Here is a 24,328-nt window from a genome sequence, read left to right on the forward strand (position 1 = left end):
TGCCCACAGCTGTGTCCTCTTCAGAAATAACTCTGCACACCCCACACACCCAGGACTCAGCTACACAGCTGCAAATAAAACGTTTTAAATAATAATTTATTATTTATACCCTGCCCATCTGGCTGGGTTTCCCCAGCCACTCCAGGTGGCTTCCAACAAAAGATGTGTTGTAAAGTGCAATATACACATGTGACACTAGATGACAACAGTGAGCTATGCAAAATTCAATGTAATTTTCAAAATGTTTGAAAACAAAGCATTTTCACATCGTTTTTTAAAATATGTGTGTAGATTCCACCCCTCAGTTTCAGACTACTGCAGGCTTAGTGAATTCAACCTTCTTTGATTGTTATGTTTTCTTCCCAGGCCCGTGAGATTTCACGTTTAGACATTAAGATGGACAAGTGGAAGAACGAGGAGTGTTTGAAAAGTGAGTCCCATTCTTGTGACTTTGTTAAGTAGGCAACCAAAGAGCCATTGAAGCCTCTTTTCAATTGCAGGACTGTATTGGTAGTTTTTGTAAATGCAATTGCTGCTGTATCTCTCTTGCTTATAATGCCATGACATGCTGAACGCAACTGCAAAGTGCAGTAAAAGTGGGATGGTCAACTGGCTGTGTGTGTGTGTGTGTGTGTGTGTGTGGAGGGAGGGAGGACAGAGGGTATCAGTTTGTCTGTCTGTAAAGCAGGAACACTTGTTCAAAAACAAAATTACTAGAAGAGCATGACAGTGAATTCCACCATTTGTTTTCAGCCTGTCTTGTACCTTTTTGTTACATTATTTAAAATTATTTTCATATGAAAGCCGGTATGGTATAGCAGTTAAGAGTGTTGAACTAGGACCTGGGAGACCAGGGTTCAAATCTGCACTGAGCCAAGAAGCTCACTGAGTGAACTTGGGCCATTCATTATCTCTCAGTCTTGTTGTGAGGACAAATTGGGGTTGCAGGCAGGGGCAAATCATGTACACTGCTTTGAGCTCCATGGGGGAAAGGATATACAGTAAAGTAGTACTGTATATTCTTCAGTACACCTTTGTACTGAAGAAGGGAGGTAAAGAAATATTTTAACTAAAATAATTCTTTCTCCTAGACAATAAAAATATTGAACTTGTGGTGAAGGAATCCTTTGAAGAAGCACAGGCGATCACCCAGGAGTCAGGAAGCTTCATATTTCACTGTGTGAAGAACTGGGAGCCAAAACTGGAGGCCAGTACGAAGGTAACACTTTGCTTACCATTGACAGCTTTCCTCAGTGTACCTGCGGGGGCCAGATTAACTAATGCACTAAAGGACCATTACAGAGTAGCTTGCTGAGAAATTGGACCCTTGGTGTGCTTTAATAAATAAAGAATCTATCCACATAATGCTGACAAAAAAACTCTGCATACACTATGCAAAAGAATTAAATATCATTATCCCCCCCCTCTCTCTTCCTCCTCTCTCTCCCCACAACCTCACAATGCTCATGACAGCAGTGTTTCACACAGAATGTAATTGACCTGTAGAAAGGACCCTATGAATTGAAATAGAGATGTTATATGTACCTTTGTTATACATGAATATCTTTTAATAAAAACATTTTTTTAATGTCCTTGCTGGCAGAGTGTGCTTTTCCTGTTCTCCTATATAGTAAGGGCCAAACAGAGAGGGATTCATATGTAGAACAGGCAGCTGTGTTGAAAGCAGTCAGTATCTAGAGCCTCAAATGTGTCTCATTTTGCTTCCTTTGCGATGTGTTCTAGAGTGTGTCTACATTCTTGTGATTCGTTTTAGAGTAATTCCTTTGTGGGGAAATGGCTTGGAGACGCTGCTACTGAATGTCCAAGTGTGTTGCTGAAATCCCTCCCTGCAGGAGAGGAAACAAAAGTAGCCTTGTCTTTATCAAAGGTATGTGGCTTCATCTTTATCATAGAATCATTTAATTGTAGAGTTGGAAGAGACCAAAGTAGTCCTCTAATACAACCCTCTGCAATGCAGAAATCTTTTGCCCAACCCACGACCTTGAGTTTAAGAGTTTCATAATCTACCAACTGAGCTGTCCTGTCAAGTTTCAAGTGTGATAGAAGTAATTTTTTGGCACAGAAGAGAAGAAGGAAGTAGTTCTTTGCCAATAAAACCACACATTAGTTCTGAAATTTAACAGGGGATTTGTAAATTCATTGTTCCTTTCAAAGAATGTTATCCTTGTGTCCATATCAGGATTTAATTGTTTGTTTTTTTAGATTACTAAGTTTGAATATTTTCTCCCTTGTCAAAGCTCTACTTTGTGTTCCATATCCAGAACTTTAATAAACAGAAAACAGTCTAGTGGCTAAGAAATAATCTATCAGTTACCTAGATTTTGGGATGGTGTATGCCTCTTCCACTGCTCTTAAGAGACCCACAAGTGCCATGCTTGGAAATGTTTATGAAAATGAAACCCTGGGATTGGTAATAAACAGTCTATTGTGTTATATTTATGAACATTACACAGTGCATTTGCTTAGCACCTTAACATAGGTAAACTCAACATCTTCATTTTCAGGATGCAGAATTGGAGCTGCAGCTCCAGGTCAATGACTGGTGAGAAATTATTATTTATTATTATATTAAAATCAAATCAAATAAGAAATTCTTGTCTGTTCAGCTTGGCTCTGTCCAGCTCAGTCCAGCAAATCACATACTCATGCACTTCACTTTAAGAAAGCCCTGTATTTAGTTGGAAAAAATACTATTCGTATCATCTCCTTCTACATCTGTCAGAGACTATCCAGTGTTATAGCCTAGCAATGATGGTGATGAGAGATGCAGAGTCTGTTCCTTTCTTACCTTCATTTTTGGCACATTTTAGTCCTTGTCTGAGTACCAGGCCACCTTCATGTTTTAAAATCTCACAACAATGACAAAACACACACAAAAAATCTACCACACTAAGTTCTCAGTTTCAAATTACATAGCTGCACAACACTGCTTTCTACCTCCGTATATCAGGTGACAAAGGGAGGTGCATTTCTTTCTTTTTATTCCAGTTTAGGAGATTTAGATGTGCGTTTGGGATGTGATCTCTGTGGGGCTGAGCAGGACTTCCTGTCTAAGCGCAAGAATGTGGTTGCCAGTGCTCTAAAAAAGGTTCTTCTGCTGGAGCAGGAGCTGCAAGGACATGAGGTACATGTGCTTCATTTTGTGACCCAAAGCTACTCATGTTAGTGCAAAAATATATAAATAGAACTAAAGCAGTTTATTTAGTGTGGGTATTGCAGAGAAGCTGCTTTGTTGAGAGAAATCAACTGCAGCAACGCATTGTTGAAGGAAAATAGAGTCAACAGACAAAGAGGACGCACAAAAAAATCAGATGCTCTTAAATGCATTTTCTCTGATAGACATCCCCTGAGGAGAAAAAAAAAGAGTATGCTTCAAATATGTACTTTTTGTAATAAATATCCTTTTATTCTTCGAACTGGTATTCTCTCTCCCCCTCCACCCCCGGAAAGAAAGTATTACAGCCTACTGACATTGGATACAGGTTATGTGGGCTTATTGAGGGCTAAGAAAGAAAATATTAATTACAATTTATCTCTCCAGTTTCCCACGCATGTGGGTTAAGCAGAGCATTAAAATCACATCCTTCATAACGAAAATAGAAGCTTTGGAACAAGGTTAAGGAGCCTTTCCTTTTCTGAGCAATTCCCCTTCGTTTCCCTCTCTATAGAAGAGACAGGCAACAAACAGCTTACAAAGTAAGCTTAAAATATACTGTTTACTTAACATTCTTTCACTGGATCACGGCAACGATAGTAGGAAAACTATGCAGGACAAAATTCTTCTAGGTTTCAAAATATATGTTTGATTAGTGCACACAGACATGCATCTGCATCGAAGGTGAGGAAGGGAGTGAGAGAGAGGCGGTAGGAAGGAGAAAGAATTAAAAATCTATTGTTTCATCCCATCACAGGAAACAGGGGAAATGACATCACACAGAGCTCTCTCTGCACCATTTACAGTGGACGCTGGGGTTGCGAATGTGATCTGTGTGGGAGGCACGTTTGCAACCCGCAGCATCTGCAGCCTGCAGCGCCATGTCTGCACACACGCAGGTTGCAATTCGGTGCTTCTGCACATGTGCAAAGCGCCGAAACCCGGAAGTAACCTGTTCCGGTACTTCCGGGTTTCGGTGCTTCTGTATCCCAAAAACGCTCAACCTGAAGCATCTATAACCCGAGGTATGACTGTATATTCCTATGATATGGACCTGCCTATCTAGCAATACAGCTCTGTGGTCGCTTACCCCTAGACTTACTAATATTTAGATATTTGACTGGTAATCCCGAACAAGTTAGGCACAGTTATTTCCTGTTTACTCCATCCTGTTTGTGCCACAGGTCCCAGTGATCGCTGTCATGGCAACAGGAGGAGGAGCCAGAGCAATGTCAGCTTTTTATGGACACCTCTCTGCCCTTCAGAAGCTGAATCTTCTAGACTGTGTGACATACCTCTCTGGAGCATCTGGCGCAACATGGTAATGTGAATTAGCATTGTGAAAAATAGCAGCTGCTGGAGAGGCCCGGTCAGATTTGAGGTTGCTGCACATGTGGAAGGGTTTTTTAAAAAATATTTATCGCCAACAGTAGCTTCAATAACAACTTCTGTCTGAGGGCAAATGTCAGCTTCAGGGAGAGAAACAATTGTACAGTACAGTGGTACCTTGGTTCTCGAACTTAATCCATTCTGGGAGTCTGTTTGACTCCTGAAACAGTTCAAAAACCAAGCTGTGGCTTCCGATTGGCTGCAGAAGCTTCCTGCACTCAATCAGAAGCCGCAGAAGCCACATCAGATGTTCGGCTTCCGAAAAAGTTTGCAAAGTGGAACACTCACTTCCAGGTTTGCGGCATTTGGGAGCCAAAACATCTGAGTACCAAGGCGTTCGAGAACCAAGGTACGACTGTATTAGGCATCAAGGTGCAGGGTTGAGGAAAGCGTTCATCCCTCTCCCTGTGTGCCATAGTCCTGAACCTGACTAGGCCCTCCCCCGGTTGCTTTTTAAAGCATCCCTTCCAAATTGAACATGTAATCTACATTCATGTAATCTACAATGTGCTTTTGGGCCCTAAGGATATGAGGGTAGATTTTGTGAGTGTAATTTACAAGGCAGTTTAAATTATAGCGTTGCCTTGTTCTGAAGATGTTATTTTTTCTGTAGGACAATGAGAAGTTTGTATGAAGATGCTGACTGGTCTCAAAAGGACCTGATGGGTCCAATCCACAGAGCACAGGAATATATTGCTAGGAGCAAGTCAAGTGCTTTCTCCTTGGAGGCCCTACAGCGCTATGACGTGGAGCTAAGGCAGAGAGCTCGAGAGGGGCACTCGGTTTATTTTACTGATGTGTGGTCCCTTATAATCGACCGCATGTTCCATGACGAGGTATGTGTTCCAAAGACCCTCTTACCCTAAGGATGTTAAGTGTCTTCATCTTTCCTTGCAGACATTGCTTGGACAGGCGGAGACCCCCCCCCCAACCCCAGGCGACCCCTGGGAGGTATAATGACACCTGACAACGTGTTATGGGATTAAAATTGGCCACAACTTTATTAAATTACCAGAGGTAGGAAGACCTTGGCTTAGGCTTTGGGTGTTTATCCCTCCCAGTGCCCAGCCGGGGATCTGGGGAACACCAGGGTTATCCAAAGTATGGGGGGATTGGGCTGACTCTGGAGAACGTCTGTTCAAGCATAGAGCCCCCCCCCATTTTGCTGCATCATAGGGGAGAGCACTGACAACTCATTGGCGTATGGCCAGTGCCTCCCCTCAAAATAACCCCTTTAATGGGGAACCCTGGGATCGCCACTGCAGGGGGGGGGTGTCACTGCTTCACCCCCCCCAATTGAGGGAAGATAGATTAAAGGATTCCACCCAAGGCCTACAAACCGCCAAAGTTGTGACGTTTTGCTATGGCGAAGGTGAAACCTGCCAATGCAGGGAAATTCCTTCCTGGTCCCTCAATGACGACCATCTAGGACTGCAAAAGAACTGCGAAAGAAGACATAAATTGAGGGAGGGCAGGGTGGGGAAGTTCAGGAGCCAACAAAACCAACAGGTAAGTTACACCCTCTATTGTGAGTGTGGGCGGTCCTAACTCTACCTGGCCAATTCCCTTGGCAATGCCCCCCCCCAGCCAGGATTGGCTGATTGATGAAGCTAGGTGGGAACCTCCAGGTATCCAGCTTGGGGGGCGGTGGCGAAGCCAACTACCTTGTCAGGAGTCTAGTAGTCCCGGGGGGGGGGGGCTGCGCGTGACCACGCAAAAGCCGTCCCCCAGTTAATGGGAGCGGTCATTCTAGCTCTTGGGCAGTAGCAGATGGCATGGTGAGGTGGCAGCACTCACCTGACCTCCAGTCAATTGCGTTGTTGTTTCTTACTGGGAACTAGAGGGTGAGGAGGCTGTGCTCCCAGTCAGAGGCAGTATGCTTTTGAATACCAGATGCTAGAAACCAGAGGAGCGGAGAGTGCGCTTGTGCTTGGGTCCTGCTTGTGGGTTTCTCAGAGGCATCTGGTTAACCACTGTGAGAACAGGATGCTGGACTAGATGGGCCATTGACCCGATCCAGCGGGGCTGTTGTTATGTTGGTTGCTGAGGTGCAAATGCACCAGTGGAGCCAATCCACCACTCCTGCCGGTGTATTTGCACTATGTTGACCTTGCCACCACCTGGCCGCTCCCTCTTTACCGCTCGGTAAGCAGCCGCAACATGACTCAACAGAGGTCAGGTGAGAGCCACAACCCAACCATGCCGTCTGCTGCTTGGTTTGGAAGCATCTGTTGCTTCATAATTTATTTTCTGCCTTTGAATTTCTTCTTGTTTTCTTTGTGTTTCATTGCATCATTTCCTCTTAGCAAAGTGATAGCAAACTTTCTAGTCAGCAACAGGCTGTGACTCAGGGGCAGAATCCATTGCCTATCTACCTGGCCCTCAATGTCAAGAAGGACACCCAGAGCACTTGTGAATTTAAAGGTAAGCAACTCAGCAATCTTGAAACCATGTCAGGGGGCTTCCGTGTGTAAGTAGTTCAGAACTGCAGCCAAAAAGGTCCGTATAGTTAAAGCCATGGTTTTCCCAGTAGTGATGTATGGAAGTGAGAGCTGGACCATAAAGAAGGCTGATCGCCGAAGAATTGATACTTTTGAATTATGGTGCTGGAGGAGACTCTTGAGAGTCCCATGGACTGCACGAAGATCAAACCTATCCATTCTTAAGGAAATCAGCCCTGAGTGCTCACTGGAAGGACAGATCCTGAAGCTGAGACTCCAATACTTTGGCCACCTCATGAGAAGAGAAGACTCCCTGGAAAAGACCCTGATGTTGGGAAAGATGGAGGGCACAAGGAGAAGGGTACAACAGAAGATGAGATGGTTGGACAGTGTTCTCAAAGCAACCAGCATGAGTTTGACCAAACTGCCGGATGCAGTGGAAGACAGGAGTGCCTGGCATGCTCTGGTCCATGGGGTCACGAAGAGTCGGACACGACTAAACAACAACAACTCGACAATGGTATGGTGTCTTTTAGTAGAACCACCTGCAATCTTGAAACCATATCAGGGGGCTTCAGTGTGTAAGTAGTTCAGAACTGCAGCCAAAATCAAGACTTACTCAAAGTAGGCCCACTGAAATGAATGAATGTGACTAAGTTAGGTCCATTCATTTCAGTGGTTCTGCTCTATGCAAACCATTCCTGAATTTCACCCAAAGAGAGCAATTCTGTCTTCATCAGTCTCCTCTCAATCTTCCTCCTGATTTTAGGCTTTGGGGTGTATTTTTCCCCACTTCTCTTCTCTCATTCTGCTTATAGAATGGTGTGAATTCTCCCCATATGAGGTTGGATTTTCTAAGTACGGCGCCTTCATTTGTCCAGAGGATTTTGGAAGTGATTTCTTCATGGGACGACTAATAAACAAGAGACCAGAGTCTCGGATCTGCTATTTGGAAGGTGACTTAATTTTGATTTGAGGAAAGTTATCTTTTGGTGAGAAAAATTGCCAAATTCAATATTAGTATTACCATAGTAAGTGTAGCTTGTTATCAAAAATCTGTAACTCTCTCTTGAGCATTGAGCTGATACAGTGCCATAGATGTGGGAAATTCTAAAACATGCAAGAAGAAAAAACAGCTCAGACCCTCCCCTGTATTCTCCATGTCTATCTAACTATGTTGGACAATCTCTCTCTCTCTCTCTCTCTCTCTCTCTCTCTCTCTCTCTCTCTCTCTCACACACACACACACACACACACACACAGCACACACAGAGAGAGCCCTGCTTCCTCCTGCTCACCATCCTCCACAGGGTCTATATCCGACAGTAGATGTTTCTTCATTTTTTTCCTGCTAGTTAATGGGCTGCCTCTGCAAGACAGCTGCCTGCCTGAACCATCCTCTAAATCAGAGCTTTCCAAACTGTGTGTTGCAACATGTTTGTGTGTTGGTTGCAGTGTGTAGGTGTGTTGCACGAATGCTCCCCATGCTCTTCCCAGAGCTGGAAGGGGATTAGTTTAGCCTCTGGTTTTCTAGTAAAATTGAATGTGTCATGAAATGATGCATGTCTAAAAAGTGTGTCACCAATATGAAAAGTTTGGAAAGCTCTGCTCTAAATGAAGCAGGAGACCTCCAGATTAGCTGCTGCAAAGTTCCACAGAATCATAGCATTGTAAGAGTTCTCAAAACCCATCTAGTCCAACTTACAATTGATGCAGAAAACCCTTTAAGTCAGCCTTTCAAAAACTGATCCTTTGGAAGTTCAGTCCCTTAATTTCTCAGCTAAATGCTGCTTCCAGCCGATTGCAGAGTAGCAAAGCCTTAGTTGCACCAAAAAGGACAAGTGTGGAAAGAACATGTAGGAAGTAGTGGCCTGTTGAAATTGTAGCAAAAACCTTCCACCAAATAATCCTGCACATTGCAGGCCTGTTTGCTTTTTATTAGACTTATAACTCCTATCTTGAAAGCACAAAGTAGGTAACAGCTGAAGGCAAACGTCCGCCAAGATACTATCACCTAACTAGTCCAAATCTCCCATTTCCTATCAGCTCAGCACTATCTAAGTCAGAGGTTTCCAAATGTTTGGGGGTTGCAAACCCCTTGGTTCCATAAATACATCCCCAGTGCCCCCTATGCTTTAAAAAGCATTATTCAAAATAGCAGTTTGCATGACCCACTAAGGAAGATTACCAAACAACAAAATTCAAAACAGTAACAAAAAATTACACATTTATTCAAAATCCAACTAAAACTACTTAGCTTAATTAATTCAACAAAATTGATGAAACTCATCCAGTGATACCAACTTTTCAAAGTCTGATAGTCATGTACACCTCTGCCACTCCCTTGCCTCTTATTGACACCCTAGGTAACCCCACTGCCCCCCAGTGGGTGGTACTGCCTATTTTGGCAATCACTTATCTAAGAAATAGTGCCAGTAAAAGGATGGGGAATGGGGAGAGAACAGGGCTGCCAGATCTGCTCTCATTTTCATGTCCAAAGCTCACACAGATGTAGGGATTTCTGGGGCTGTAGTAAGATTCGAATTTAAATACATCAACCTACTTCACAGAAACTGAGAAACAAGCAGGGCTGATCCATGCTTCTTTAATTAGCATCCAGATAACCAGGTGAGTTCTTAGGGATTGAGAATGACAAAGAGAGGTGCTGAAAGTCTTCATTTTGAATATGTTTACATTTACAGGCATTTGGAGTAACATATTTTCCTTGAATTTGAAGGATGTTCACCACTTATACAAATCCTGGCAGTGGCCTTTCCCAGACCAAGAAAAGGATGAAGGTAAGAAGTGGCCTGGGTAATTTCTGTTAGTTCAGTGGCATTTTTTTCAACAGAGAAGGAACTAAAGAATAAAATGCATCACTGTGCAGATACAGGAGAGAATCTGCAAAGCAGATGATCATAATCTGAACATTGTAGCTAATTTGTGGGTTTTACCCATCCATCTCTGTGGGGTTGTTTTTCACACATATACCTGATTTCTCTCCCTGACTTACTAGGAAAGCACATGCTACTTTAAATGGTTTTGATTACATTTGAAGTCTTTGGCTGCAATCCGTAGAAATGTGCGTGTTAGTGTGATTGTGCAGATGTGCATGTCACATCTAATGCACAAAGCATTGCTGCAAGTGTGAAATACATTGAGTGCAAACAAATGGACTCTCTGGATTGGATGTAAGAGTAGATCAGAACCATGAAGGCATGCAGAGGTCATAATTTCTATTCTAACCATTTATTTATTTTAAAGCTCAGAATCTGTCTTCTTCAGAAGCTATGCCATCTGCCCAGGTTCTGTGTGGCAGCATAAAGAAGGGAGGTGTGATTGCACATAAAAGATGTCCAAACCTCACAAATGACTACTTTGACCAGTAAACAGCCAGTGCACATAGTGTTGTTGTTAGTTTTTGAGCATCAGAGTTTAGAATTTTTCATAGTACAGTGGTACCTCGGGTTACAGACGCTTCAGGTTACAGACACTGCTAACCCAGAAATAGTACCTCGGGTTAAGAACTTTGCTTCAGGATGAGAACAGAAATCGTGCTCTGGTGGCACAGTGGCAGCGGGAGACCCCATTAGCTAAAGTGGTACCTCAGGTTAAGAACAGTTTCAGGTTAAGAACGGACCTCCGGAATGAATTAAGTTCTTAACCCAATGTGATGAGATATGGGGCTACTTGTGTGTGAGCGCTTACACTCTCAGAGTCTTGTAATCAGTTTCAAAACTGTCCCTCTCCGCGCAGCCATCGGTGCATGGCTGCCTTAATCGCTGGCAGAATCCGTCAGTGGGCGTTTCCGGAATTTCCTCCAACATAAGAGTTCTTTGACAGAAACTCTACGCCTTGATTCTCTGCGCGACAGCTTCCTGCGCAAAGTGGGCGTCCCAAGGGGAGGTCCTGAGCTCTCCCCGCTGTTCTCACTGGAAGCGTCTCGGAGCCGTTCCTCCGACTCTGTTTCCGCTGAAACTCTCCCTCTCCCCCTGCTGGTTCCCTCCTCAGCATCCGAGGGTCTCCTAGCATCCTGGAGCCCCTCCACCACTTGGAGCTCCGATGGCAGTTCCCTGACATCCACCTCCCCTCCAGGACCCCCCTCACCCCCCGTTCTCCCCCTTTCTCTGGGTGGTGAAGCTGGGAACCCCCGGAAAGAATCTCCCCCATCTTTGGATGACTCGAAAACTGCTCTCCACCTACTACTATCCCTTCTTCCCGAATAATCTTCCCCATCTGATTCTTCTTCCTCTTCCTGTCTGAGGAGATTTCACCCCTCCCATACCCAAGAATCTCCTGATGATCTCCTGAGGTCTCTGCTGACTCTACAGAGAGGAGGAGCAATGTACTGCTCTCTACTTAATTAGTCAAGTGAGTGAGTCAGAGTGTGTGTGTGAGAGAGTCAGTCAGTGTGTCGGAGAGTGAGTGCAAGAGATCGTGTTTAGAGATAAGATTGCTGCTAAGAGCAGCTGCAGGCACTCAGAGTATAGCATTGATTTATGCTCAGAATATTTAGCTCCGTATATAGTTTTGTATTATAGCTGTAGTTATAGAATAAAAGGAGGATATTTTACAGAGCTGCTCTCCGAGTGGTTTATACTCTGCAAGACTCTGCAAAACGTTGCTGCGCAACGACTGTATTATTGAGACAGTGAATCCGGTGCTCTCAGCTCCAAGCTGTGAGTCCACAGCACTGTGACCTGTTCCTGTGGGAAAGGAGGTCTCTGGCAGTGCTACCCAGCTCGCCTAGCCCAGTCGGGGCTGTAGTGCATGAGTCCAGTTGGTACACTGGCTCAAGGGCGATGCTGACACTGTCCTGATTCCGGGAACCACTCAAACTCCTCTTCCTCGTCGGTGGTGCCGAATTGCTCCTCCCAGAACCTAGCTACGGGCTGGGGCCTCCTTGGGAACCCGCGGTGAAACTCTCCTACAATAACCTCATCCTGGACGGTTTCTGCGGGTACCCAAGCATTCTCGGACTCCGGTTCCCCTTCCCATGCCACTAAGTACTCCACCTGTTTACCCTTCCACCGAGAGTCGAGTATTTCTGCTACATGACTGCTGCGCTCCCTCTCTTCTACTTGTGGTGCCGCGGGAACTTCCCCTTCTCTTCCCTGAAATTCCCGCCCTTCCCTGTGTGGTGACAGTAATGACCTATGAAATACTGGATGTAGTTTCATGTTGTCTGGCAGCCTGAGCCTGAAGGCCACCGGATTGACCTGTTGTGTAACTTCGAAGGGTCCCAATCACCTTGGCCTTAATTTCTTGCAACCTCCCTTGAATGGTAATCCTTGTGTTGACAACCACACCCGGTCCCCCACCCTTATAGTCTCTCCTTCCCTTCTGCTCCTATCTGCCTGCCTCTTGTATTCTTCCTTAGCCCTATCTAAATTCAATTTCAGCTGTTGATGTATTGCTTCCATTTCTTCCACAAAATGTTCTGCCGCCGGTACGCTCCATCTGTCCTCCCCTTCCCCTGGAAAGGCCCTAGGGTGACACCCATAATTGGCCATGAATGGACTCATGCCCGTGGACACATTTTCTGCATTATTGTAGGCGAACTCGGCCAGGGCTAGTTTCTCTACCCAGTCATTCTCTCGGTCATTTACATAACACCTCAGATATTGTTGCAAAATACTGTTTGCCCTTTCCGCCTGCCCATTGGTTTCTGGATGCCTGGCGGTCGAGAAATTGACCTCCACGTGCAGTAGGCTCATGAGCTTCCTCCAGAACCGGGACGTAAATTGTTTTCCTCTGCCAGAGACTACCCTCAAGGGGGCGCCATGCAACCTAAAAATGTGTTTTACAAACAACCTGGCGGTTTCTTCCGCCGTTACCGCATGTGAGCAAGCTATAAAGTGGCACATCTTGGTTAACAAGTCCACTACTACCATGACCGCCATCTTACCCTTGGATTTGGGCAAATCCGTCATAAAATCGATGGACACTGCCTGCCATGGCCGTTCTGGTGTGGGTAATGGTTCCAGCAACCCCGCTGGTGCCGCCCTCTCCCCTTTGGCTCTCTGGCAGCGGTCGCACCCCCTTATATATTCTCGTACATCTTCCCTCACCTTTGGCCACCAGAACTGCCTGGTGACTAACAACATTGTCTTGTGTTGCCCAAAGTGCCCAGCGGTGGGGCTGTCGTGCAGTTGTTTGAGTACCCTACTCCTCAATTCCCCCTCTGGTATGTACAAAGCCCCCTTGTAGTACAGTGCCCCATTTCTTTCCTCAATCCCCCCGGGGTTCTCCCCTGCTCTCCGGAGCTCTCTGAGCTTATTTTGGGCGTATTCATCGCTCTCAGTCCCCTCTACCAGTTCTCGTTGTCCCACCAGTGCTGCCCCACACACCCAGTGGTCCTCGGGTATCACATGTCTTTCTTCCGGTGCTCCCTCCCCAGATGCCAACTTTGCTGCCACATACACCCGGACAACACCATTACTGGCCCCAACAACATCACACATACCATCTCGGGACTATTTAATTGCTCATCGTCTAACATTGTGTATGCCATCAAATGCCAACAGTGTCCTTCAGCTCTCTATATTGGACAAACAGGCCAAACCTTACGCCAAAGGATAAACGGACATAAATCTGACATCAGGAATCACAAGACAGAGAAACCAGTAGGAGAACACTTCAATCTCCCAGGACATTCTATACAAGATCTCAAAGTAGCTGTTCTATTACAAAGGAATTTCAGAAATAGACTGGAAAGAGAAGCTGCTGAATTGCAACTTATTACCAAACTTAAAACCATGGAGAGACCTGGTCTGAACAAAGACATTGGATTCTTTTCTCATTATACATGACAAAGCCATTTTTCACCTTCTCACCCCTTGCTTTTTCCTGTAAGACCTATTGCAGTCGTTAAGAGTCGTCAACAGGCTCATCACAGCTATCTGCCAATCACCCATTCCCACCACCCTTCTGAGTAATACCCCTCCCCACCTTCTCACTATATAGAAGCGTCTGGTGACTTCTGTTTCAGTGTATCTGAAGAAGTGTGCATGCACACGAAAGCTCATACCTAGAACTAACTTAGTTGGTCTTTAAGGTGCTACTGGAAGGAATTTTTTGTTTTGACTATGGCAGACCAACACGGCTACCTATCTGTAACTCGTCCTCTGAGTAGACCAGCACGTCGTCTAAGAAGGCTACACAGTTCTTGTACAGCAAGGGTCCTAGAACGTGGTGCATGAAGGATTGAAAGCATGCTGAGCCCCCTTGTAATCCAAAGGGCATAACGAGATACTCGAAGGCCCCCAGTGGGGTGAACATGGTGGTTTTCCATTCGTCCCCTTCCCTCATTCGTATCAGGTTGTACGCCCCCCCTTAGGTCCAGCTTGGTAAAAATCTTTCCCTTCCTAACCCTGGTCAAAATGTCGTCAATTCTGGGCATGGGAAAGGCTACTGGTTCCGACACTGAGTTGACGGCCCTAAAGTCCACTACAAGCCTGGGCTTATTAGTGTCTTTTTTGTCCACAAAAAACACTGGACTGCCCCCCACCGCTCTCGACTCCCTTATGAAACCTCTCTTTAGGTTTTTGTCTATGAATTCCCTTAACTCCTGCAGCTCTCTGTCCGACATGGCGTACAGTTTGCCCACTGGTAGCTGGGCCCCCGGGAGTAGGTTGATTTGACAGTCAAAGTGTCTATGAGGGGGTAGTCTATCTGCTTCCTTCTCACTGAAGACGTCACTCAGGTCGGCGTATTGCCGTGGTATTTCTCCCTTTTCCCCCACCTCCATCCCTGCCAGACTTGCCATGTCCAACCCAGGGTTTCCTCTTCCCTTGCAGTGCTCCAAGCAATGAGCTGACCCAAAAGAGACCGTCCGCTGGTGCCATCCCACTAGCGGGTCATGTAGCGCCAGCCAGCTCATTCCCAAGATGATGGGAGGTCCCGCTAGTGTGGCTACATGAAATGCAATGACTTCCACGTGCCTCGCCACCCTCATTGTCATAGGCACCGTCTGTTGGGTTACTTCTTCTCCCAGAAGTTCCCTCCCATCAATCGTCGTGACCTGCAAAGGACGACTTAAGGGCAGCGTCTGTATCTGGTGCTCTGATGCAAATTCCTTACTCATGAAATTGCATGAGCTGCCTGAGTCTAACAAGGCTTTGATCATGAGTGGATGTCCGTTGGGTAGCTCTAGCACCACCTCTATGGCGAGGGATGCTCGGGGGGGTTCAGGCTTGGGCACATTCACTGTTCCTTGGCCTGGCTGCTGTGCCCTGTCGCTGGCAGCCAGGCGTTGGCTTTTACCTGCTCCTTCGCCCCCTCCTCCTCACTCCCAACAGCCCCCACCATTCCTTGCCATGCCTTTCTTTGAGGGCAGACCCTGGCAAAATGTCCTGGCTGTTGGCAGAGGAAGCACTTTTTGGCGCCCTTCCCCTCCTTCTTCCGCCCTTCGTTGAAATTTGAAGTTCCCCTCGCACGCGCGCCTCCAATTTCCATCGGTTCCACTGGCTGAGAAAGTTGCTCTGGCATCTCAGGAATGCGGAAATCATTCCAACGCTCTCCTCTCCCTTCCCGCTTCTCCAGAGCCCTCACCTCTTGGCGCGCACCAATCGTAAGCGCCGCTTTGGTCAGCTGATCCATGGACTCCGGACGGGGCGCGCGGGAAAGTTCATCTTTCACCGCTGGGGCTAGGCCTTCTTCAAACAACATTTGTATCGGGTCCGAAGCCAGGTCCCAACCCAGTTTGTGTATGAGCATGGTAAATTGCGCCCAATACTCTCGGACTGATTGATTTCCCTGTTTGCACGCCATCAACTGCCTGCGTACCACGCCCTGTTCAATCTGGCTGGAAAACATCAAGTCCATCGCGACAAAGAATTTCCTCAAGTCTTTCAAGGCGTCATTATTTGATGCCATCAGGGGTCGAACCCAGTCTCTAGCCCCTCCCTCGAGGTGTCCAATCACAAAAGCCACTCTCGCCTCCTCATCGGCAAAGTCATCATACTGCAGGTTCAGGGCATACTGCATCTCTGTCTTAAAGGCTTGGTAATTCCTTGGGTCCCCCCCAAATTTCTGCACCAACCCCGGTACCTTCCTTGCAATGGGGGTGGGTTTCCCCTGTGCATCCTGAGCTCTCCTTTCATCAAGCCGCGCCGTTAGCAGAGCCAGCTGGCGTTCCAAATCTCTGTTTCTCTCCTGCAGAGTTGGTCCTCCTCCAGCTCCTCCCGCTCCTCCGGCTCCTGTTGGATTGCTCATGATGCCTTCCTTCGCACAAGTAGCGTCAGGGTCTGACGGATTGCTGTGATGAAATATGGGGCTACTTGTGTGTGAGCGCTTACACTCTCAGAGTCTTGTAATCAGTTTCAAAACTGTCCCTCTCCGCGCAGCCATCGGTGCATGGCTGCCTTAATCGCTGGCAGAATCCGTCAGTGGGCGTTTCCGGAATTTCTTCCAACATAAGAGTTCTTTGATAGAAACTCTACGCCTTGATTCTCTACGTGACAGCTTCCTGCGCAAAGTGGGCGTCCCAAGGGGAGGTCCTGAGCTCTCCCCGCTGTTCTCACTGGAAGTGTCTCGGAGCCGTTCCTCCGACTCTGTTTCCGCTGAAACTCTCCCTCTCCCCCTGCTGGTTCCCTCCTCAGCATCCGAGGGTCTCCTAGCATCCTGGAGCCCCTCCACCACTTGGAGCTCCGATGGCAGTTCCCTGACACCCAAGGTACCACTGTATGTGCTTTTTGCTGTTCTTCCAGATAAAGGCAACAGGGCTTCTATAAATCAGCTCTCTCTATGTCACACAGCTTGTTTCATTCCACCAATGAACAGATCCAGCATCTTCAATGGAATTCTGACCAGTCGGCCAATAGGAGAAAAGAAACCTAACTTTCTGAGAGGTCTCCAGCTACACAAGGACTATTACCAACATAAAACATTCTCTATGTGGCAAGGTAAATAAATCAGCACATGAAATTGGGAGGAACCCAGCCAAACCCTTCCTGCACTATAAATGTTCACCAAATTTTGTCATGCAAGTCACCACCTTGCTACAATACCCTTGTAGGAAACGTATGTATGTATGTATGTATGTATTATACTTATTAAATTTCTTAGTCTCTTTATCTTGCCCAAGGGAACCCAAAGTAACTTACAACCAAATTATGTACAAATACGGTCATGCTAGATGAAATACTGGTTTTCTCAGCATTAGTACTAGTGATTAATCAGTCAAATAAAGCCTTGACACAGTACGCAGTAGTTTGGTTTGGATAGACCGCTGAAGGTGCTTGTTTTCTGATTAATGCTAAGACTAACAAGACATAAAGCAGCCCATCAAAAACGATCATAAGTTTTGTTTTTTCAGTATTCATTGGTGTATATTAGATAAGCATGTCCTGTATGATCACAATAGCAAGAAATACTTGCCTTGCAGACAGTAAATTGGACCAGTGCCCCAACTCTCTTACACCTCAGGAAAAAGAGCTATTCTTGGTTGATGCTGGATATTTCATCAATACCAGTTGCCCTCCATTGATAAGAAAGGAAAGGAATGTGGATGTTATCTTATCACTTGACTACAACCTGTTGGAGACCAGGTTTAATGTAAGATTATTCTTATTTTATCTTTGGACTAGAGAATAACTTTGCCATTTATTGCAATGTTTTGGGGCATACAAATTGTTTATAAAGAAATCCTTATTCCTGTATGCTAGCCTAAGAGGGTTAGATTAAATATTAAGCTAAGCATGCTGTAGAGTAGAGCCCAAGTTAAACGTGGAAGTCTTCCTGTGATCCAATTATAAAGTGAGTTTCATGCTTTATATGGTGATGCGAGTTGCATGAAACCAGTTTCTGCGTTTAAACATAGGAAGCTGCCTTATACTGAGCCAGGCCATTGGTTCATCTAGCTCATGGGTAGGCAAACTAAGACCCGGGGGCTGGATCCGTCCCAATCGCCTTATAAATCCGGCCTGTGGACGGACCGGGAATCAGCATGTTTTTACATGAGTAGAATGTGTGCTTTTATTTAAAATGTATCTCTGGGTTATTTGTGGGGCATAGGAATTCATTCTTTTCCCCCCAAAATATAGTCTGGCCCCCCACAAGGTCTGAGGGACAGTGGACTGGCCCCCTGCTGAAAAAGTTTGTTGACCCCTGATCTAGCTCAATATTGTCTTCACTGACTTTCAGACTGGGATCTCCCCCAGCCCTACCCAGGGATGTCAAGGATGGAATCTGGGACTTTATGCATGCAAAGCAGATCCTCTGCCAATGACCTACAACATCTAAGCACCTATATAAAGTGCATCCATTCATAGGGAGTTCATGTCAGCACCATGGATTCCTAGATGTACCTGACTGAGAAGGGGGGAAATTGTCTATTTTCCTTCCTGCATTTTGTTCTCTCTAAATGACTAAACTTACCTGAACAGCAAAGCAGTCTCTTTCTCCTCTATAGCTTTAGTTAGGTTTGACAATAGTAGATGAGGACTGTTGGGGGGTGGGGTGGATGGCCTTAGTTTTGCTATTTAAACTCTAGTTTTCCTCTTTGTTCTGCAGTCTATAGAACAGATGGGCAAATACTGTTTGGACCAGGATATTCCTTTTCCTGAAATTGCACTGACTGAAGAAGACAGGGAGAATCCAAAGGAATGCTACATTTTTGAGGACAAAGAGAACCCAGAAGCTCCAATCATACTTCACTTCCCACTAGTGAACAACTCTTTTAGGGAGTATAAAAAACCGGGTTAGTATTGAACTTTTCAGTCACGTTCTATGAGACTGGGGACCAAGTAGCAAAGAAGCCACTGCCTAACCATAAAATTGTAGAGTTGGAAGGGACCCTGAGGATCATCTAGTCCAACCCCCCACAATGCAGGGATTAATATGCAGCTGTCTCGTATGGGGATCAAACCTGCAACCTTGTCATTGTTAGCACCATGCTCCAACCAAATGAGCTATCCAGCCCCTCTTGGTATGTGGTGTAGGAATAGTATTTCCAAAGGACAGGACATTCATCACCGCCTTCCACAACAACAACAACAACAACAACAACAACAACAACAACAACAACAATATTATTTTATTTATATCCCGCCCTCCCCAGCCGAAGCCGGGCTCAGGGCGGCTAACAACAATAAAATAATACAACATTCTAAAATCATTTCATTATAAAATTAATTCAAATCAAATTGATGGCAACCATTGGGCTAGAGTTCTGTGAAGATTGCCAAAGGAGGGAGTCAGGCTGTGCCCTGGCCAAAGGCTTGGTAGAACAGCTCTGTCTTGCAGGCCCTGCGGAAAGATGTCAAGTCCCGCAGAGAAGATCGTAAGTAATAATAAATACCTGTCAATACCACACAAGAGCTTCAAGCAATGCTTTCCTTCTCTGATGTTCCCCCAGCTTTTCATTGAGGATTCTTGCCACAATAACTGTTTTCAAGTCAGAGTGTTAGCAGCTTGTCTCCATTGTTATATTACAAACAGGGAAAAGAGAAGGACAAATATACTGGTCTTTAAATGGAAGAATTTGATAGCCCAAACAGAGAATTGGAGTATACTTAAGGCTACAGAAATCCATGGGGTTCAGCATGCTAAAAACATTCTGTTAAATTGCAGCTGGTGCCTTTTCACATAAGTCAGACTTAAACGATAGCTCTACAAGTGGGAACGTTCTACAGTCCCTTTTTTTGCTTGGCACATGGTCCTTTTCAAATCTACCTTCAGGTAGCATATATAAGAAACAGGTCTGTCAGTTTTGAACTGTGTGATCAGACAGTCAATAAAATAACAAGCCGGGCTCTCACATGTAAAAAAGAGAATACATTAGGCTATGTGCCACAATGTGCAAACATGTAACAATTAGTCCTGTAAGACGTGCAGCAAGCTTTGCATCACAATCCTATGCATGTCTACTCAGAAGTAAGTCCCACTGAGTTCAATAGGGCTTACTCTGTGGTAGGTGTGTAGAATGTTACAGCCTGGGTGAGTATGTACAGGATTATAGGGAGACTTAATTCCAAGTAAACATGCATAGATTGCACTGCTGTTGTTATAAATAATGTCACTGACAACCCAAAAGCACATATAGCCCATTAAACTATTTTATCCTTCACCCCACCCCTCTGATGAAATATCAATCAAGATAGAAAAACAGGTTTTTGTGTGCATCCATAAGAGAGAGTCCATGTTTGGTCATGCATTTGGAATGTCCAAAATATGGCCAACTTGTGCTCTGTGACTGCAAAGTTTTTATTGCTAGATTGTGCTGAATATATTATATGTAATAGCCTCCAGGTTGTGTTCTATTATAGACAGCTATCTGGAGAATAGAGTGACTCTCAACAATACAGAATTTGGGCATCCTCGTCACAGAGGTATACTATTTTACAGACACAGTGTTAACCCAATCTCTTCCTCTCCCCCCCGCCCCCATACTATCCATTTTTGGCAACCTTTGTGCAGGAATTAGGCGAACTTCTGCAGACACGGCTAAGGGAGAGGTGGATTTTACTAGTTTAAACTCACCATACAGAATGACAAATTTGACTTACACCGAGGAGGAATTCAACAAACTTATAAACCTGAGTGACTATAACATTCAAAATAACAGGGAACTGATTTTGCAAGCTCTGCAGACAGCAGTGGAAAGGAGAAAAGCCAGCAGGAAACAAAAACAACTACAATCAACATGAATCAAATCAGGTGGGATTTTTCAATTCAGTCCCCATTTTCAGTGAATGGTGAACCTTCATTGCTTTACCATGGCATTTCACACTTTGAGATGTATATTATTAGGCCCGCCCTAATACTGTGATTGTAAGCAGTTTTAAACTGCTTTTAATATTGTATTACAAATTGTTGTAATCTACCCTGGCGATCTCAGGGTGAAGGGTGGGCAAGAAATTAAAATATCAACAGCAACAAAATTAAAATTGCATCATTATTCTTATTCTGAACTTCGGGACATGGGGCACCCACACATATGTGCTTGTCTTTGGATGAAGTGTCTGCTTCTCCTTAAGTGAAGGGCATGGGGAAGTCGGTTCCTCCAGCACAGAAAGAGGGATTGTCAGCTTGACCAGCCAATGTAATTTCCTGCAATGACAACATTTTCTGTGTCATTGCACTGTTTTTGCTTAACATATTGTATTCCAGTTACAGTGGTACCTCGGGTTACATACGCTTCAGGTTACAGACGCTTCAGGTTACAGACTCCGCTAACCCAGAAATAGTACCTTGGGTTAAGAACTTTGCTTCAGGATGAGAACAGAAATTGTGCTCCGGCGGTGCGGCGGCAGCAGGAGGCCCCATTAGCTAAAGTGGTGCTTCAGGTTAAGAACAGTTTCAGGTTAAGAGCAGACCTCCGGAATGAATTAAGTACTTAACCCGAGGTACCACTGTACTTACATCAAGCATGGAAAACTTTAGACCATTGAGGCTTTGATGTACTACAACTCCCATCACCTCTGACTATTGCCTTTGCTGGTTGTGGCTGGTGGGATTTGGAGTCCAATGATGTTTGGAGGGCCGCAGGTTCTCCACCCCTGGCTCAGGGTTCATCCAGACTTCCTTTTGTGCCGTGTTTCTAGGAACGTGCTTTAAAGTGCCCTGTAAAATTGCTCTTTACCTATGAACAGGCGCAAACAGCAATCCATGGAAAATCCGAATTATCATTTGTTCCAATACAGTGTTAAATAGTGGGATTTTGCTGGGGCAAATAAAAAGTGCTTGGACGCAGTGCTTTAAAGTGTAGACCTGTGCCTGGAAAGCGCAGGGCAAAAGGTAAGTGTGGATGAAGCCATACATGGAACTGCAAGTCTTGCAACTGGGCTTTCATTTGGTGAACACAAGATGGCAGTATAAATTAAGGAATTAAATCATAATTATTTAAAAATATTTGGTACTGGAGAGCTTTCACGTTTGTAGCAATAACAGCTTGCAATGTTAGATGAAGACTCTGCACCTGTAATGTTTTTGTTACATATCCACCCTCTTGTGATCTGCCTATCACCCCTTCTACCTGTCATTTATCCATCCTTCCATCCTGATAGTAAAGGCAGATTGATCACCAGGAGAGACTGGAGTGAAACCACCCATCATCATCATCATCATCATCATCATCAACACCATCATCTTTTATTTATATTCAGCCCTCCCTGGCCGAAGTCGGGCTCAGGGCGGCTAACATCAGACATATAACATTAGTATAAAATCAAACAATAATTAAATTACCTCCTAAAACAGGTCCAAATTAAAGTATAATTAGATGGCTTTCTGCAGGGTTAGGAACAGTAAGTGCTCATCGGCCCAACTATTTATGCTGATCTTATATGGGCCTGTGAGAATGCTGGGAGGCCTCTTTCATATAAGTTTTAATATAAAAAGAAAAGGGGAGTCAGGGTGAGCCCTGACCAAAGGCCTGGCGGAACAACTCCGTCTTGCAGGCAGTTATTTTCCAGAGGAATTCTGGGGCAGAAATAGCTCAGAAATGAAAGAGCATCCAGTTTAGATTGTACCATGGTACCTGCATATCTTTCTCCACCAGGCAAATAGCAGTTTTGAGGAGGGATTAGACTGGGAAAATGGCTAAACACTTCCTCCCATGGCACTGCTTTGCTGACCTGATTTCCTTTGACGTGCAGCTGCTTAGAACCTCATTTTAACCATTGAAGGACAGCTGGGTAATTATCTTGTTAAACCCTAAGACACTTGATGAGATGTTATTGTTGCTGTTATTTTATAATGCAGTTAGAGATTTAAAGTTCTTGCAATAATGGGTCAGCCATACGCCTCTTGGACCCTTGTTCCTCTTGGCTTACTCTGCGGGGTATGACTGAGTGGATCTGGGGATGATCAACCACCCTGAAAGAGGTAGTGGTCCAATTACTCCTGAAAAACTCCATCATGGACCTGGACCTCTTTAGGGAAGGTGATTGAGAGGGTTGTGGCACAACTGCAAATACTCTTGGATGAAACAGATTACCTTGACCCATTTCAGTCTGGGTTCAGGCACTCAGTATGGCAAAAATACTGTTGAACACCCCCACTGACTGTTGGCATCATGCAGTAACTACTGGATGAGCAACTGAAAGAGCTGAGAGCTGAGATGTATAAAATGGTGAATAAAAATGAACTAGACATAGAGCCTTTGGAAGACAGCATTGATGAAGGATTGCCAGAACAGGAGAGTGGAATGGTAAAGTTGGAGACAGTAGATGATGAAATGGAGAGGACCTCCATACAGGTACCTGGAGGAATGAAGCCAAATGGTGGAGTTATGGTGATGGAGGAGTGGAATGAAATCACAGACCAAGAGATTAAGAAATATTCTGAGTTGGCAGAGACAGAGTTGAGAAAGAAAGGACTGTGTACAATTTGGAATGAATTTAGAGGAAATAGCTACCACGGAGACATTAAGGTCCATAAATAGCAACATCCTAGAGGTCCCGGGCCCTAAGGAAGTTAGATTAGCCTCAACCAGAGCCAGGGCCTTTTCAACACTGGTGGAACGCTCTGCCTCATGAGACCAGGGCCCTGCGGGATCTGATTTCTTTCCGCAGGGCCTGTAAGACAGAGTTATTCCGCCTGGCCTTTGGCTTAGAATCAGTTTGATTCCCTCCCCCTCTTTCTTTTTCCTTTTTCCTCCTGTGGAGAGGCTGCATCTTAATGTTTTAATGTTGTATTTTAATGTTGTTTTTTAAATTGTATTTTAATCAACTTGTTTTTATTGTTGGATGTTAGCTGCCCTGAGCCTGGTCGTGGCTGGGGAGGGCGGAGTATAAATAAAATTTATTATTATTATTTCTAAGTCAGGCCATCAGGAAATGGGAAGATATGGGTCTGGGTGTGAATGAATGAATATAAAATACGTATTAGAAATGTTTTGAAAATGTTTTTTATTATTTTATCATTGCTCATTGCCCTGGGATTCTTTGGGAGAAAGAACAGGATATAAACGTACTAAATAAATAAAAGGTATATGTGTAATTTACTGTCATCAGTGCTGGGTGTAATCATTGTGTATGCAACCCTGGACTGTCAAAAGGAACTGAGGAAATCGATACTGCTTCCAGAACCTATTAATGCATGCTTCAGGTGTGAAGGTGCATGAGTTAAGCAAAGTTAGTGCTTCAAATGTAATTTTGCTGGAGTTCCTTTAAGGGCACCATACCCCACATTAAGAAATGACTAGCTAACTTGGCTTGGTGAGGCAATACAGGGTCATAAATAATATCTGAATGGCAGAGGCCCACAGGGATGCAAGAGGACAGGTTTTACTAGCATATACTGTGCCAGGTGGTTTTTCTCTTGCTTAGCAGCACTGACAAGTATAGATAGTTTGTAAGTGGATGGGTGTGACTTGTGC

At 44.9% G+C, this 24,328-nt stretch overlaps 1 protein-coding gene across 4 annotated transcripts in view; it reads left to right on the forward strand.

Moving 5' to 3' along the window:
• LOC309340994 (cytosolic phospholipase A2 delta-like) overlaps positions 1 to 24,328 on the forward strand; it is a 272,520-nt gene that overhangs the window by 6,651 nt on the left and 241,541 nt on the right. For 2 of the 4 annotated variants that reach the window (XM_081860360.1, XM_081860362.1), the window contains 14 exons: positions 367 to 430; positions 1,092 to 1,219; positions 1,775 to 1,888; positions 2,526 to 2,563; positions 3,010 to 3,145; positions 4,360 to 4,496; positions 5,178 to 5,400; positions 6,871 to 6,988; positions 7,824 to 7,961; positions 9,708 to 9,803; positions 16,764 to 16,910; positions 17,393 to 17,562; positions 18,520 to 18,706; positions 20,425 to 22,047. In XM_081860360.1, the coding sequence (XP_081716486.1) occupies positions 367 to 430; positions 1,092 to 1,219; positions 1,775 to 1,888; positions 2,526 to 2,563; positions 3,010 to 3,145; positions 4,360 to 4,496; positions 5,178 to 5,400; positions 6,871 to 6,988; positions 7,824 to 7,961; positions 9,708 to 9,803; positions 16,764 to 16,910; positions 17,393 to 17,562; positions 18,520 to 18,706; positions 20,425 to 20,654 (1,926 nt within the window). In that variant the 3' untranslated portion in view covers positions 20,655 to 22,047. Of the gene's footprint in view, positions 1 to 366; positions 431 to 1,091; positions 1,220 to 1,774; positions 1,889 to 2,525; positions 2,564 to 3,009; positions 3,146 to 4,359; positions 4,497 to 5,177; positions 5,401 to 6,870; positions 6,989 to 7,823; positions 7,962 to 9,707; positions 9,804 to 16,763; positions 16,911 to 17,392; positions 17,563 to 18,519; positions 18,707 to 20,424; positions 22,048 to 24,328 lie in introns of those variants that run through there. The other 2 variants (XR_014156146.1, XM_081860361.1) reach the window with 2 other exon arrangements.

The sequence above is a fragment of the Podarcis erhardii genome (genome assembly GCF_964252035.2).
Source record: "Podarcis erhardii genome assembly, chromosome: 1".
Lineage (NCBI taxonomy): Eukaryota > Metazoa > Chordata > Lepidosauria > Squamata > Lacertidae > Podarcis > Podarcis erhardii.